The sequence below is a fragment of the Kogia breviceps genome, chromosome 19 (assembly GCF_026419965.1).
Source record: "Kogia breviceps isolate mKogBre1 chromosome 19, mKogBre1 haplotype 1, whole genome shotgun sequence".
Lineage (NCBI taxonomy): Eukaryota > Metazoa > Chordata > Mammalia > Artiodactyla > Physeteridae > Kogia > Kogia breviceps.
The window spans coordinates 14422155-14438693 of NC_081328.1; the positions used below are offsets into that span (position 1 = coordinate 14422155).

General features: G+C 37.0%; 1 protein-coding gene and 1 pseudogene across 5 annotated transcripts in view; one reads left to right on the forward strand and one right to left on the reverse strand.

Annotated features, from left to right (window-relative positions):
• Positions 1-6377: 6377 nt before the first annotated feature.
• Positions 6378-16539, reverse strand: part of TAOK1 (TAO kinase 1) — a 152135-nt gene continuing 141973 nt past the window's right edge. For 3 of the 5 annotated variants that reach the window (XM_059046282.2, XM_067022198.1, XM_067022200.1), the window contains one exon: positions 6378-10477. In XM_059046282.2, coding sequence (XP_058902265.1) covers positions 10016-10477 — 462 coding nt within the window. In that variant the 3' untranslated portion in view covers positions 6378-10015. Of the gene's footprint in view, positions 10478-11496; positions 11542-16539 lie in introns of all 5 variants that reach the window. The other 2 variants (XM_067022199.1, XR_010838361.1) reach the window with 2 other exon arrangements.
• Positions 12511-12855, forward strand: LOC131745766 (dynein light chain Tctex-type 1 pseudogene; annotated as a pseudogene).

Below are 16539 nucleotides of genomic sequence, written 5' to 3' on the forward strand. Positions count from 1 at the left end.
AGATGTAGATGAGAGCACTAACTTACAACCCTGGGGCTGTGGAGCTAGCCAACCACTGCGGTGATTTTTAAATTTATGTTAAAATTTCTTTTATTAAAAAAAATTCTTTTATATCAGGTAGGATAGGCTTTAAACCCTAAGCATAACTCAGAGCATCTTTGATGTGTCTAGTCAATGACAGCATTTGTTTTGGGTTGCTGACATGGTAGAAGCACCTAACTCTCCTTCCACTGTAGGCTGAACTGCTCAATTGTGGGGATAAAGCAGAAAGAAATCTTGTTTGTTAAACCCCCTTTTAACTCAACCAAATTCAAGGTGGGATGTTGGGAAATGCTGGAGATAGAACACCTGGAATCAAATCTTGGCTCTGCCACGTAGCTGTTTGACCCAGGCAAATTAAACACTGCATAAATGCTAATTAATATCAAAATAGCTCAGCATCAACATTCTAGGAGTTTAGAAGCTTATGTTAAAAAGTTAAAAGTGCCATTTTTCTGATAGTCTTCTATTCAATCAAGCAGGTAATCTCAACTATACTTTTTATTTATTTTCAACTATACTTTTTTAAGTGACACACTTAAAACTATTTTCTAATAGCACAACACATATAAACCCCAGCCCAAAAAACTCCTTTCCTCCAAATTAAGCCTTCTGACAAAGTCATTTTAACAGGACTGGATTAGATACTCTACCCCATTCAGGGCTAAAATGTGATGATTTTCAAATCTGGGAAGACGAACCCAGGTGAAACCACCTTGTGAAGCTTAGTACAAGGTCCAAGAACTGCAAACATCTATGCGTCCATGTGTCTGGGAGGAACTGTAGTTACACAGACCACAACATATGTCTATATAAAACTTAAGAACCTGCAACAACCACATCCACAGCACAGTGGGCCACTTCACTGTCTGGGCACACAGAATTTGAGGCAATTAGTCTAGACGGTTTTAGTCTACACTAGGGAGCTCAGTCTTACCCATATCTTACTCATTTTTGTAACCCCCAACATCCAGCACAGTGCCTGAGATTCAGTAATTATCCAGTAAATAGTCACTGAACTGAAATATACTTTATCTTTATGGGAATACAATTACTTAAAAAAGCTGAGCAGACACTCTGTGTACTAAAATTACTTTATTACAGTTGATTTTTTTTAAACATTTCCTTTGCTATGATACAAAGGATACTTACAAACAAAATATTACATATGACCTTGTTTTCGCTCTTATGTTCTGACAACTTGGTAACAGCTTTAAATGCACAATCTATACAATTAATACAGGTTATATATGAACTATAAGGTATGTTGAACCAGAAGAATACTGACAATATACTGTACAATAAGCCTTACCAATTAGTGCTGCGGACCATTTCTACCAAAAGGAAAATGCACATCTGTACAGTCACCTTTACCAGCTGGTGCTGACAGTGAGGGAGAGGCTTCTTCCCCATTGCAACCCTTGATAAGCCTCCACTGTGGGTGTCTGTTTGGTCCGAAAATTAAGAGGACTGTGTATATTTAAAATTAGTCATCGGTAAAGTGGCAGAACATCACTTTCAACATGATAATCTCTTGCCAAAAAAAAATCAGTCCTAGTTTTAAAAGACCACAGGTCCTTTGTCCACCATGAAAACCCTACAGGCTCAAGGGCTTTAGGAGATGAGAAGATGAAGGCTGCCAAAAAAGGAGGCAAGAAACCAAGCCAAAATCTAGGTCTTGCAAAATCATCATTTTTTTTCCCTTCACCAAAGGGAACTAGAAATGTACAAATTCATTGATGAACCTCAATGATAACATATCAGTTAGCTGATAACCCTCATTTTATCTGGACCCCTGACTTGTGGGAATAACTGAAAGAGATTGTGAATAATATATACCACTTTTAGAAAAGAACCTCTTGCTTAGTTAAAATATTCCCTTTAGCCACCAAAGCTGGTCCTGGGCTATTACAGGTGTGCATTCATCTCTCAATGGTCTACTCAGAAATGATAAGGTTACAGCTTTTTTTCTTTTCTTTTTTCTTTTTTTAAATAAAAAAGCAATTGACTGAAGCATTTTTCTTTTTTTAGGTAAATAGCAAAAATAAAAGTAAAAACCAACCCTGGCATTTGCACAAATAATGCAAATGGAGCGATATGGCCTTTAAGGTAATGGGTTAGTAGAAAGGAAGAGAGAAGTGAAGAAAATCCAGAGAAAATGATGTACTGATTTTTCTTTTTAAAAATTTCTACAATACATGTGCAAAAAAATCATGCTGGTTGAGGAAAACAAAAGTAAATGAGTATATAAAACTAAAATCATAAATAATATGTTTGGATGACTGGTAAAAGCAGAAACCAACCTGGGTTACAAAAAGGATTATACATTCAAGATGCTCTTAAACCCAGTGGGATAACTTATGTTAAAACTGTGTTAATAGTTACGTTAAAAATCTCAAGTTTGTTTTTAAATCTTCACAATACAAGCAAAGCTGTTTTAAAATATACACTATACATATTTCTCATAGTCTCTCCAACCTCATTAATGCGCATTAGGCTATCTTTTTCATATACTAAAACAAGGGGGTTTTGAAAGCTAAATTGCTCAGAGTAACTCATCCATTATTTAAATGTTTAAGTTTTAAATGGGTTAAAATTTTTAGCAGACTTACATAAATAGGATTTAGCAACACAAGTGTTAATGAAAAAAACTCTAAAGCATTTACAAATTATCAGGTTGAAATAGTCTCGGGAACTTATGTGCACTATACTTCAAAATGTTATTTACATCAGACAATCACTTTTGTAAAAATTTCCCTAAAAGATAAAAAACAAAATAAATTTGGAGAATTAACCCATTCTAGCCTAGCAGAGAAGGATAATAAAAGGAGAGGTAAAACAACAACTAAATTATCTCTTAATAGAAACCCCACATATCCCTCTCTACTTGGATTTTGCCCTATGAAACCACCTGCAATTCCTAATAGGCTCATTTATCAAGTGGCAAGATAATGTGGTAAAATACCTTGTCAGATAGATTACTGGCCTCGAGTGGACTTCCTAAAAAAAAATTTCCTACCTGTGTCTCCTGCTTGGATTATTTTAGGACACGTGTATGTAATTAATTGGAGGGGCACTCTAAGTAGGCACAACTCCCATTTAATGTGGAATAAAACGTCTGACATAAAATGCTGTTGGGGAGAAGGGGTGGTGGTTTCTTTGATATTACGAAATGCAAGAAAGCACATTTGGAATGGGCACCAAAAAAGAGCTTTCTGGCAACATACCAGGGACAGCCAACATCTTAATAAACTAAATATACTTGTCTATGACCAAAAAAGGGTTAGAAGGGTTCCAATATTTCCCCCCAGGTTTGTTTGATATGTGCCCAATAGTCACATGGCCAGCTGGAATCTGCAAACATTAAGCAGTTCCATCCTTTTAAATCACATAATTCATTCCATGACCATGTGTAATTTATAGGAACAATAATGTTCATGCTGAGGCAATGTATTTGAGGGCTCAGAAAAAGCAAAATGTGCCACTGAGAGGAACCTGTTCCCATACAACTGGTCTTCATGCTTTCAAGTGGCCCAAATATACCCTTGATGCTAAGCCAAGCCATGCAAAAGCAAAGAGTACACACTTTTCATTAACACTGGTATCTCATTTCTAAACTTCACTGACTTCAGAGTTGCCAAAGAAACACGAGTGATGAAGGCATACAAATGAAGGTTCATGGCTTTAAAAAAATGCAATTCCCTCATCTATGTTTACCAGCTTTTAACACCTTAGGCTACAAGGCATATCAAGGGATAATGACAAAGGAATACATGTAATTCTGGAAATAGGAAAATGCTCCAGAAATGGGATTAATGTGCCAGTAATAAGCATAGTTCATTTCATTTGAAAATTCAGCAAGAGCCCAATAAACAATTCCAAGCCATAATGTTATCACCTGCATAATTTACATAAACATTAAAACCCTTGCACTTTATAGACAAAACACACTTCTGTAAACATGGCCACTGGGGGAGGGAGGTTCCCTACCTCGATTCATGATTGAGGACATGTAATCTTTGTATTAAATAAAATGACTCTGCTTCAAAAGATTTTAAACCTGACCAATGGTTGAGCTTAATTTCTCCCCGTTTAACAACACTGAAGCATTAATTATAAAAATGTCACCTAGGATGGTTTCAGGGTTAGATGCTAGGACCACAACTGGCAATGACAGCAACTCCTCTCTAGCTGGCACAGACTTATAAACTTTAGTACAAAAACAAAAAAATACAGAAACTAGGTCAATTTGTTAGCTACATATTTACAGATAATTACATGATTTCTTCACTCACAATTGCTAAAAACTATGAGTGAAAAGGAAACTGTGCAGGTTGAATTACCCGTAATTTAGGGGGAATTCTGGGGTATCAAGATACCCTTTTCATTCATTCACAAGTCTCATCTTCTCTCTACTTTTTCATGGCAAACTACCTACAGATGTCCAGATTAGTATATCCAATGGGCATCCTGTTTCAGAGAGGATTTACCTTTTTCTCTATTTAAAGAAGACTCTCTTGTACATTTAAAAACAAAACAAACCAATACAATCAAACAGATACACACACAAACACACACACACACAAGCTCTGAAACTTCAGAAAGTTCTGATTGCTGGGTAACAGTTAACAGTGATGGTGACACAGTATAAATGGCTCCCCAGTTTTAATTCTCTGCCTTTATTTTCTTTAAAGGATATCTATTTTGGGGTGGGTGAGAGGGAAGTGCAAGTTTAAGAAACCCACAACAGGCAGATAAGGTGCATGCTAATTTACATATTTCTTATGATCTGAAGACTACCATTAGGCCAAATAGATTCTCTTCCCTTGCATGAGTGAAATTTTGGAAATCTGAATATAAACAAGGGAAGAATTAGTTCATGTGACTTTAAAGGGGGCTATCAGAATTCAGTAGAAAATATAAATGCACAATAAAGGAAGAGTTCTCAGCTTCACTTTCTTTTTCTAGACAGTGTTTAATAAAACTTCTTCACAAATTAAGTCACTTCCAATGTAGACTTACTGTAGTGATTTAATAAAAGTGCAGACAACATAACCAGACACACAGCAAACTAGACTTCAATCAGTAGTCCTTGCATACAAGAGGCAAGTCTGCTAAGTGTACAGCACGCTCTTCATCCTTTAAGGAATCTGAGGATGGAAAATTTCCAGTTCTTAACAACTAAGAGTAAGTGAGTGCCTTTTAATAGGCAATGCTACAACCTGGTTGGGGGGCACTATCACAATAGATGAGGGAAAACAGGGAATTTGTTTCTCTTTAATAAGGATCTGTATTTTGGTAAGCAGCTCCAAGATGACAGCCCAAGTTTTAGATTTGTTCCTTAGAGATAGCAGTTTTCTAAGAAATAAGAGCCTCCTCTTCCATCATTATAGGAGATTCACACTTATACACCTTAAATATATTATTTTCTGACTGGAATATACACTAGACACTTCACATTGTGAGCATGGAACAAAACGCAGGGCCATATAAACTTCTTAGGAAAGGGTTGCAGTGTTGGGCCAAATTCTGTGCTTGAAAAGTAGTGCCTCCGAAGGGGTGGAAGGTGCATGAAGAACTTACTATTAGCAAGCAAGAAGAGGCAGCTAAAAGGAGAAAGCCCCTTGCCAATACCAAATCCTTCTCTCCCAGTGGCCATTTCCTGTTGATTTTATAGTTTAGGAGAACCTTAGATGCTTTAGCAGTAATTCCTTTCTTGGGTGTTTTGGTCCTTAGCAAAATTTATAACTATTATTATTAATGGAGTAAAAAGGGTAAGAGGATCAATGGCACCACTACTAAGAAATATGTATGGAGTGCACATGAAGATTATGTGACTTATTGGTTCTTTTTATCTTTGCAGAGGAATCACCACTAGTGTTTTTAGTTTCCATGGTTCATTTCTCTCTGCATCACCTATCTTTCATTGCATCATGACACAAACTCACAGAAACACTAACTGGCTCCTTCCCCAGCACTACTTTACTGCATTGCAACTTATGGTTCCACATTTTACTTAACTTTCTTTCCACCCACTCAAGTGCTAAGAGGGGATTAAAACAGAAAAGATTGCATCTAATGACCACCTTCTCATAAATATCAACCCAGAGTACTCATTGTTAAGAAAGACATGCATTCTTGCCTTAACTGAGGACTAAAATAATGAAACAAAACAACAGAACCTTAAGTGCCCTGATGGAAATGTACAGTATGAATTATATTCATCAACCTATACACACATATAGACACTCATATGTATATACAATATATACATACAAATGATAATAGCTATACCAAAAATGTGCATATTTAAAACAGTTTTTAAAAGCCAGTAGATTATGGTCTAATACAATTTATTTCCACTAGTGAATGGCACAAATGGAGAAATGCAAAGGAGGTGTTTCAAGTACAATAAAGTCATTTTTCACAGGTGAAAATAAACAGTATTATTCCAGTGTCCAACACAATGTATTCTATAAAAGTTTAAAATGCCAGACATTTAGTTAAAGAAGTAGGAAGCTACTAAAGTCTGCCTTATGGTCTGAAAAAGACACTCATAGCGTTTTCAACTTTTGAAAAGGGGGTGAGGAAAAATAGGTGGGAGTGGGAGAGAGTCAAGGACAGTTTCTTTAGTGTACTGAATGGTGTTAACCTGATGTCTAGGCAGCTGAAAATCATGACTATGCTAAAAAGTTCAACTTACCAATAAATCCTTGGCCTAGAGTACCAAGCATATCATATCTGTGGGTGTGGCTTCAAATGCAGGACTATTCATCTCTAGGCACAGAAATGACTAAAAAGAATGCCAGCTCTGAATAAAACTAATAAAAACATATTTTCCAACTAACTTTATCTATATAATGAAAATACTTTCAGATACTTTAATTCGGGGTTAGAGCTGACTTTAATAAGGGGAAAAATATGTGCAAAAGGAAGGGAACCCCATTAGGAACACTATATTTCAAGGTATGAGGTTTTGCATTTTTCTAATGCTAACTTAAAAAAGGGAGAGACAGTGAACACAAGAAACTTTTACTGCCAAGCTCTGGATACCAGACATAGCATTTACGACTTTCTGATATGCTGGACAAATATCCCATACTTTTAATTTTCTTAAACACATATATATCAAGTGAACACCAACAATGGGGAAGAGGTAGTAGTAATTTGATCAAATGTTGACGTCTGTACACTGATTCAGAAAGTGCCTGCTTCTTTCTTCAGAATCTCTCAAAACCTTTCAAATTTTCCTGCTACAAGCTTTACTCTTTGATAATTCCTACCATGTATGATATTCCTCAGAAGTTAGATCTTGCAAACACACACAAATCAATTAAGTTGAACCATTTTTGCAAACTATATATATTTTAATTAAAATGAACTTAATGGAATAATCCAGGTATAGTCATGACCTACATGTAAAACTGGTTGCCACACAATTAAATCAGATACAAAGACCTACTGGATAGACATTTGGAGTCAGTATTCAATCACAATTTTACAAGTACATATGATCTGCATGAACTCAATAACTCAATCTGACTAATTGAAGTCCACAAGTGGATTTTAACATGTATTATTGGTAGTATTTTTTTATTTTAAAGAGTTTTGTAAGTAAAACTGAGCTGCACTCCTATTCTACCCCTCCAGTAGTACAGAGGGGCCAGATCTAATAAGAATTTTTTTAAAGGTATCAAATTCATTATATTTTTGGACATTAATTCTAAAGCTCTCTCCTGACATTTTCCTCCAAATAGGTAAATATCTCAATTTGTTTGAAATACTGTATAATAGGTGAATGCAAAATGATAGAAAATTAAAAGCTCCTTTCATTAGACAGACAAGAAGTACATGTCACATTCACCTAAAACTGGTGACCTCCTCAAGCATGGCCAAGAGGACAATGTACCGGAGTGCTACCTGAAACACTGCCTAAAACTGTGTGTGAATTCTACTGTGATCTTGGTTTTTAAAAGATTTACATTAAAATATTAGTTTTTCTTCTAGTTACCTTTAAATGAATGCCAGAAACTCCTAAAGGGGAGGATTCATGGAGATTAGACTGACATACCTGGGGAAGACTTAAATTTTGTTGAGAAAGCCAATATTTCAACAATTATAGATTACTGTTTGGTCATTAGCCTGGTCTAGGTGAAGAGTATCATTGAGAGGGACTCAGAAAATTCTACCTTGGAGTCCTCTATTACGAAAAGCAGGATCCAGAGTCAGCAGCAAGGGTTCTTCAAGACAAGGGAGGGGGTCAAGACAACTTGTAAGAAACTGATTTATCACTGAAAAGAAAGTTTTTTTCCTTCAAGTCATACTCACAGCTTCCTACCCACCTTCAACTCAATTTCCACACTAACAGTGGAATACCAAGTAACATCTAACTTCCAGCATTGGGTTGATCCTTCATTGCAAAACCAAACAGAACAAAACAAAACAAAACACGCCCCTGTGGGAAAAAAAAAAGTTAGCGTTTGTCAAGAGATTCCCTGACCACTATAACATACTTTACTTTTTTTTTTTTTAATTTGCCAAACTTGCTAGTTCCTTTTCAGTAGTACTTTAGCACTGAGGCTAGAGACTTCTGGAAGTGGTGTTTCCTGTTGTGTGATGTTAACATGATGCCAAATGGTCACTAAGTCTCAAGGAACTAGAAGTTTGTAAAGTATTGCAGCAACAAAAACAGCAATTTTAAAAAAAGAAAAAAAAAAGAGGACCTGCACATGCAGCAAAATCTACAGTGGTGATGAGGATTAGTCAGCAGCTGGTAAAGTCATTGGCTCAGTGACTCCTGGTTCACTATGGCAACTAAGCATTTAAATAATTGGCTATTCTACTTGTAAACAGGAAATCCCATAAGCCAAAAGGGGTAATCAAATTATGTCTATGTAGTGTGGTGACAATTCCAATAGATGGCAGTTTGCAAATATGGCATCATTCAAAACTCTCTGGCATTTGATTTGTATTGGCTATATGTTCTTTGTTTTTGTACAAAGTAAAAGTACTGTTTGGGGTCTTGGGAGTTATAGAGCTTACCTAGGATAAGATATCACAGTATAAGCAACAAAATGTCAGGATATAGAGGCTTCATCTCCTCACTATGCTGCTTAACATACCCACCATATGAACTTTCAGGGGCCTCTCTCACCCTTCTGGTCTTCCCCTTTAAAGGCTCACAGGTTTGTCGATGCAATTCCCACACAACTTGTGATCTCCTTACACCTCCATCTCACCATGCCACAAAAAAGGCACAATTGAATGGAAAAAAAAAAAAAATCACTGACAAATCTATGCAGCATTCAGAAAAAGAACTGCTTTCTACTCTCTGAAAAAGTCAATGGAACCCTTTAGTGTTCATGGATTTCCACGTTCTTCTTCACTCCAAATGAGGCTGAGAAGTCAGACCAATTTAATAAGGAAAATACATTGGTGAGGGGACACAGATGTGTTTCCATAATAACTTGTTTCAGCATATGCTGCCTGCTGTGAGTGGCTTATAAGAATTTGGGGTATGGAGAAAGGCTTTAGATTTTTTCACGACCTTCTTAGGATATAATTGCCCCAAAGTGATAACTCAAGACACATTGCTGCATTCTATTTTTGCAGTGTTCAGAAAATACCCCCTAACTAGCCAATTTCTTGTAACCACATGCTTGAGATATATGTGTGTGTGTGTGTGTGTGTGTGTGTGTGTGTGTATATGTATACACACATACATATCTATTCCCCTTTTCAAAATTTCTCCAAAAGTTAAAAGACAAAAACAAAAAAACAAAACCCGGCAGCCAAATACTATGACATCTCAATTAGTAAACACAAAACAGAACGCTTTACAAAAATGAATAAAATATACCATATGCACTCAGCTTCCACACTGTAGTACCCAAGTGAGGAGGCTGCTGTGACGATGTCTGTAGGCAGTTTCTTTTGGCAGACAGCTCCAGCGGAATTGCCACTCTCAATTATTAAGTTATGTATAAGACATGTGTGACCCATTGGATATTTGTGAAGTGACACTCGTGCTTCTGCTCATGCCCTGCTCCGTCCGTCCCCCAGAAGCTGTCCGCCTTAGAGCCTGAGGGCTATTGCGGACTCCCATACTGCTACCTCGAGGTACCCCTTGCATTGGCCCTGAGGGGTGACCCCACGGCTGGGGTCCACCTTGCATTGGATGGCCCCAAGCCTGTGGTGGGCCACCCATGGGATGACCCCAGTGAGGTCCTGGACCCCCAGTAGGATTGTGAGACCAACCAGAAGCTCCCGGGTAGCTGTGGCTGAATGCCTCAGGGGAGAGATTAGAAAGGACCATGTTACTAAAACCTAGTCTCATGCTTTCAGAGTCAAAGGCTTCAATTTCTCTGGCTTGACGTTCCAGCAGGCTTCGTATTCGTTCTGTGCGTTCATTCTGCAAAGCCAACATTTCTTCTTCAATCTGATGGGGGTTAGGAGGAGAGAAGCAAAAAGAAAGCTGATTTATTTTTTAAAATCTACAAACCAAGGAAGTGATAATTACTCAGCTTTGAAGTGAATCATAAAAAAGTTCCCTCTGGCTATTTTATGGATGTACATTCAAAAATCAAAGAGATGTGCTGTAGAAATAATCCATAATTTATATTTCTAAAATGTGTAAAATCAAGTTCTTAAAAGCAAAGGCAATAACCTCTACTGAAATAATAAATCAAGGCAATTATCATCAATGGCTACTAAATCATTAGGTAAAACACTGAATAAAAAAAAAAGTGGGTGAAGGGAAACTAGCTTCATCAGACACACCAAAATCTCACTCTAATAAAATAAATGTGGGGGACTTCCCTGGTGGGGCAGTAGTTAAGAATCCGCCTGCCATTGCGGGGGACATGGGTTTGATCCTTGGTCCGGGAAGATCCCACATGCCTCTGAGCAACTAAGCCCGTGCAGCACAACAGCTGAGCCTGCGCTCTAGAGCCCCAAAGCCACAACTACTGAGCCCATGTGCCACGCTGAAGCCCACGCGCCTAGAGCCCGTCCTCCAAAACAAGAGAAGCCACCATAATGAGAAGCCCACACACCAGAACAAAGAGTAGCCCCCACTCGCCGCAACTAGAGAAAGCCTGTGCACAGCAACGAAGAACCAACGCAGCCAAAACTAAATAAATAATTAAATAAATAAGATTAAAAAATAAAATAAATGTGGTATTGGTGTAGGGACAGACTATTAGTGAAATAGAAATAGAATAAAGATCTCAATTTGTAGGTTTTTAAAGCAGGACAAAGGCATTAATTAATTAATTAATTCAGTGGGGGGAAAAGATGGAGTCTTAAACAAATGACACAGGCACAACTGGCCAACCATCTGGAAGGAAATAAAAATGGAACCCCATCTTATACCACATTCCAGATAGACCAAAGCCTTAAGTGAAAAGCAAACAAACAAACACTAAAATTTTCATTAAAAAGTTAGTTTCTATATACCTAGAAATTAGTGGTTGGGTAGCCATCATCATCAGTTCTGGAAAACTGGAAGGTATTACAAATAAATGTAGTTGACTATACATATATATATATTTTGTTTGTTTGTTTTTTGCGGTACGCGGGCCTCTCACTGTTGTGGCCTCTCCCATTGCGGAGCACAGGCTCCAGACGTGCAGGCTCAGTGGCCATGGCTCACGGGCCCAGCCGCTCCGCAGGATGTGGGATCTTCCCGGACCAGGGCACGAACCTGTGTTTCCTGCATTGGCAGGCGGACTCTCAACCACCGCGCCACCAGGGAAGCCCCATATATTTTTTAAAATGTAAAATAATTCATAATAAAGTCAAGAGACAATGAAAAAAAAGTTGATGGAGAATTTTTTATGACTGATCAAACTGATAATTGCCTAAACCCACTGATCAATATTAATGTCACTTAAAAGTGGGACAGCTAGACATTATGTATCTCTTGATGTGATGCAAAAGGAAGTACACAGTAACCCTCATGAAAATTCCTTGCAAAAATTAAAAATTGAATCTAAATATAATCATGCCTCTGGATCTAATTACCAGTTTATATAGGAAATATGAAGTAAAAAAGAGAATACATTAAATGACACCATGAGGATGCAATCAGCCAAATCCAGATTTTGAGAATTCCTACAGAACAAATGATCCAATCCAAATGGCGGGGGGGGAGTGTAGGGGAGGTCCTATTATAGATTAATTAACTTAAAAGACAATTAAGCAAAGCAATGTCTGGACCTTGTTTGGGCCCCAATCCAAATAAGCCAACTTAAAGATGACATTTCTGAGATAAAAGGAGAAATTTAGGCATGGACTGAATATGAGGTAATATTTAAATTTTATTATCAATTTTATTAAATATTATGATGGACTTATGATTATATTAAAGTAAAAGAGTCCTTATCTATATTTAGGAGTGAAATGATGCTATGCTAGAATTTGCTTTAAAATATCCCAGACAGGAGGCAGAGGCAAGGTGCCGAAGGAAAGATGGAAGACTACCAGGCTACCAAGGAGACTGCTTTTGTCGTTGATGAAGTGAGCAACATTGTAAAAGAGGCCATAGAAAGAGCCATCGGTGGCAATGCCTATCAGCACAGCAAAGTGAGTCAGTGGACCACAAATGTAGTGGAGCAAACCCTAAGCCAACTCACCAAGCTGGGGAAACCATTTAAATACATTGTGACCCATGTAATCATAAAGAAGAACAGAGCGGGATTACACAAGGCAAGTTCCTGCTTCTGGGATAGCCCTACTGATGGGAGCGGCACTGTGCGATGGGAGAACAAGACCATGTCCTACAACATTGCCAGCGCCTTCAGGCTGTCCATTTGACCACCTCGTCCAGCCTGTGATTTTCTCCTTTTGTCCCAACGTTTCTCTACCATCTTCTAACCACCAGCCATCTAGTCAGTGATCACCTGTCTCACTCTCTTTAAGTGTGTTTTTGTGGCACTCTCAAAATGTAGAGAAAAAAACCAAATAACCACACTGTTCTGTGACCTGCACATCCTAAGTCAGAGGAATCATCACTGAAGGTAGTCAGGAGCCTGTCTTGACACTTGTCTTAACTTTAAATGTTTCTTTTCAAAGGTGCTAAAAGCTGAAATCTGCTAAGTGTGAAACTTTCTCTACTCTCTGAAATGATTCAAATACACTAATTTTCCATACTTTGTACTTTCGTTAGAATAATACATTATTCCAATTAAAAAAAAAAAATATATATATCCCAGACATTCTTTCCCCCAAGAGTGTCTGTGTGTGTGTGTATATGTAGCGGGGGGAATAGATAAGAAAAAATTAGCAAAATACTGATAACTGTTGAAGCTGGGTGATGAGTACTTGGAATTTCATTGTACTAATTCTTCCTACTTTTGTATATGTTTGAAAATTTCCATGAAAAAAAGTTTTTAAAAGATAAGAAAAAAGAGAATTTGTAAAGGAGCATTAAATAATCATGTTTCAAGATATTTGAGAACTTAAGCCAATAGTCATATTGCTATCCGTAGAAATCTAAGCTCAATAAATGTTTACTTTCGATGTCATTTTTAAGTGCCCTTAAAAAAAACACAGTTTAGCATGCGAAACACATGCAAATAAAAATTACAATAGAATATGATAAGATATAATAATAGATTTATAAAGTATAGCAGAAATACTAAGGGATGGAGTGATTCACTTTACAGGAGAAGGAGACTAGGGCAAAGAAGTCTTCTTAGAGGAGGTGGTAGAGACTGGATTCTGAAGGAAGAATACAAGTTTACCAGGAAGACAAGCGGAGTGGAAAATATTTTCAGCAGAGAGAACATGTGCAAAGACATGGACAAACGGTAAAAATAAGAAGTGTTTGGAGAATTGCAGATCGGCCAGATGGACTCCAGTAAGAAGAGTTTGAAAATTATCGAAAGTTCTAAATACTACTGTTAGAAAGATTTAGACATGGCCATTCATTTGAAGATTGAAGGAGAACTTAGATTAAACATGAATGCTTCCTGTGAGGTAAAGACATCAAATTGTTAACTGTGGTGATTTCTGAGTGGAAGGATTAAGGACATTTCTGTTTCTCTATATTTGCCAGGTTTTAAAAAATGTGTATTTATAAAATAATTTTCCCACTCTTTTAATATCTATATATAAAATACCCAATTCTTTGGAATTAAACTTATTTATCTCTAAGGATTCAGAGAACTTCACATTTTTACAGTATTTTATAAGTAAAAAAATTTAAAATCCATTTACTAAAAAGCACTTATTTTAATTTGAAGGATCTAATAAATGATGGGAAAGCACTTAGCATGTAACTGATCTGAATTCCTTGCATATAATCTGAAGGAAACTCATGATAAAAATATTAAACACAGCGCTTCCCTGGTGGCGCAGTGGTTGAGAGTCCGCCTGCCAATGCAGGGGGCACGGGTTTGTGCCCCAGTCCGGGAAGATCCCACATGCCGCGGAGCGGCTGGGCCCGTGAGCCATGGCCGCTGAGCCTGCGCATCCGGAGCCTGTGCTCCGTAACGGGAGCGGCCACAACAGTGAGAGGCCCGCGTACCGCAAAAAAAAAAAAAACAACACCACATTAATGCTTATGAACCTTTTATCCAGTAAGTATTGCTTCAACTTTGTTTGCTGATTAGTTTTGTCATTCAAGAAACTCAGAACATTTTTCAATTAAACAAAAATGAAACCTAAGATTTGTGATAGGTTACATTAATCCCCATTTCTTTTAAAACATGTTATTACTGCAAATTAGAAAGGTGGTTTCACTGGGTAGATAAAAGTTACCATACTTAAGACTTCTGAGAGGCTCTCCCGACCTATCTTCTTTGAAATCAAATGTGATATTTTTGTGTGAATATTTTCAGTTCCACAAAGAAAGATCCTGTAAGATGTTCCAGTCGTCAATTCTCACTTAAAAACTACCAACCATGTTTGTTGATACTAAGTGAAATACTGAAAGAAAATTAATTGAAATGATAAAACTAAAAAATGAAAAACATTTATACTTTTGGAAATACTGCCACTTTTCATGCAAATATAAAATTCACAGGGAATCAACTAGGCACCAATAAAAAATAAAAAATTTTAAAAATTCATAGGGAATTTAACATTTATAGTTATGTTGTCATTTTTCTGAAAATTTTAATGTAAAGGAAATATGAGAAAAGTCATAAAAGGACCTCATGTGACTCAAGTGAGGTTTACTTTTACTTTGTTGGTGCCTCAACCTACAAGAACAACTCTTGATTCATTTCGAGATTAAAGCAAACTTCAGAGAGAACTATTCATCATGAAACAAGTAATATTCACTCTGGTTCCACCTCTATTTATTTTCAGATTACTGTTTCTCATCTGTACAACCAGTAAGTGCCAAGTGCAGAAAATACAGCAGTTAAGATTTTTCAGTTTCTGTAGAGAGGATACCTGGGTTTGGTAGCTGCCAACTGACCCCAAACTGCTTTACATGCACGTCACTTGAAATGTAAATATTAGCCCTAGCAGCAACTCAAAGCACTATAGATTCATCACCCTACTGTTCCTTTATTATTTGTCATACTAAATAATCTTATGTACTTTCCCATATCAAAGTAGTATAAACCACATTTAAAAAGTAAAATATAGGGAATTCCCTGGCAGTCCACTGGTTAGGACTCTGTGCTTCCACTGCAGGGGGCGTGGGTTCATCCCTGGTCAGGGAACTAAGATCCTGTATACCGTGTGGTATAGTCCCCCCCATAAAAGTAAAATAGAAAAACAAACCATTCTATCATGTTAATATAGCCACTACTAGCATTACTTCAATTCACTTTAAGTGTGATTGGTCTTTTTAATTTTATTCAACACATCATAAGCATTTTTCTATATTAATACTGTCTTTGTAGCCATCATTTAAATGGTTGAATAAGATTTTATTAAGTGGCTTGGCCATAATTACTTAATTATATCTCTTAGATGGTTATGTATTTTAAACCATTATAAACTATGCTATAATTACCATATTTAGCATCTTGTTTTTCCTATATTTGGATTTCCTTAGAATAAATTCTCAAACACTTAACATTTCCAAAGTACAATATATACTTCCAGAGGGAAGAGATATGGGGACATATGTCTATGTATAACTGATTCACTCTGTTATAAAGCAGAAACTAACACACCACTGTAAAGCAATTATACTCCAATAAAGATGATAAATATATATATATTGCAAATTGCTTTGCAAAATGCATTAACAATAATGAGAGTGCTACTGCACCTTCACCAATGTGTATCAGTTTTATGCCCATATTTTACTAGGCTCTGTAGAACATACAGGCTTGGTTCATATAGTGAAGTAAGACTGTACCTAAGACACTAATCAGCACTAACTCTGAACCACTAGGTGGAGCTAAAAATACAAATACACAGTCCTACCCCAGTATCCTTGGGGGAAGGGTTCCAGGACCGTTCCTCAGATACCAAAATCTGAGGATGCTCAAGTCCCTTATCTAAAATAGTGTAGTGTTTGCATATAAGCCACAC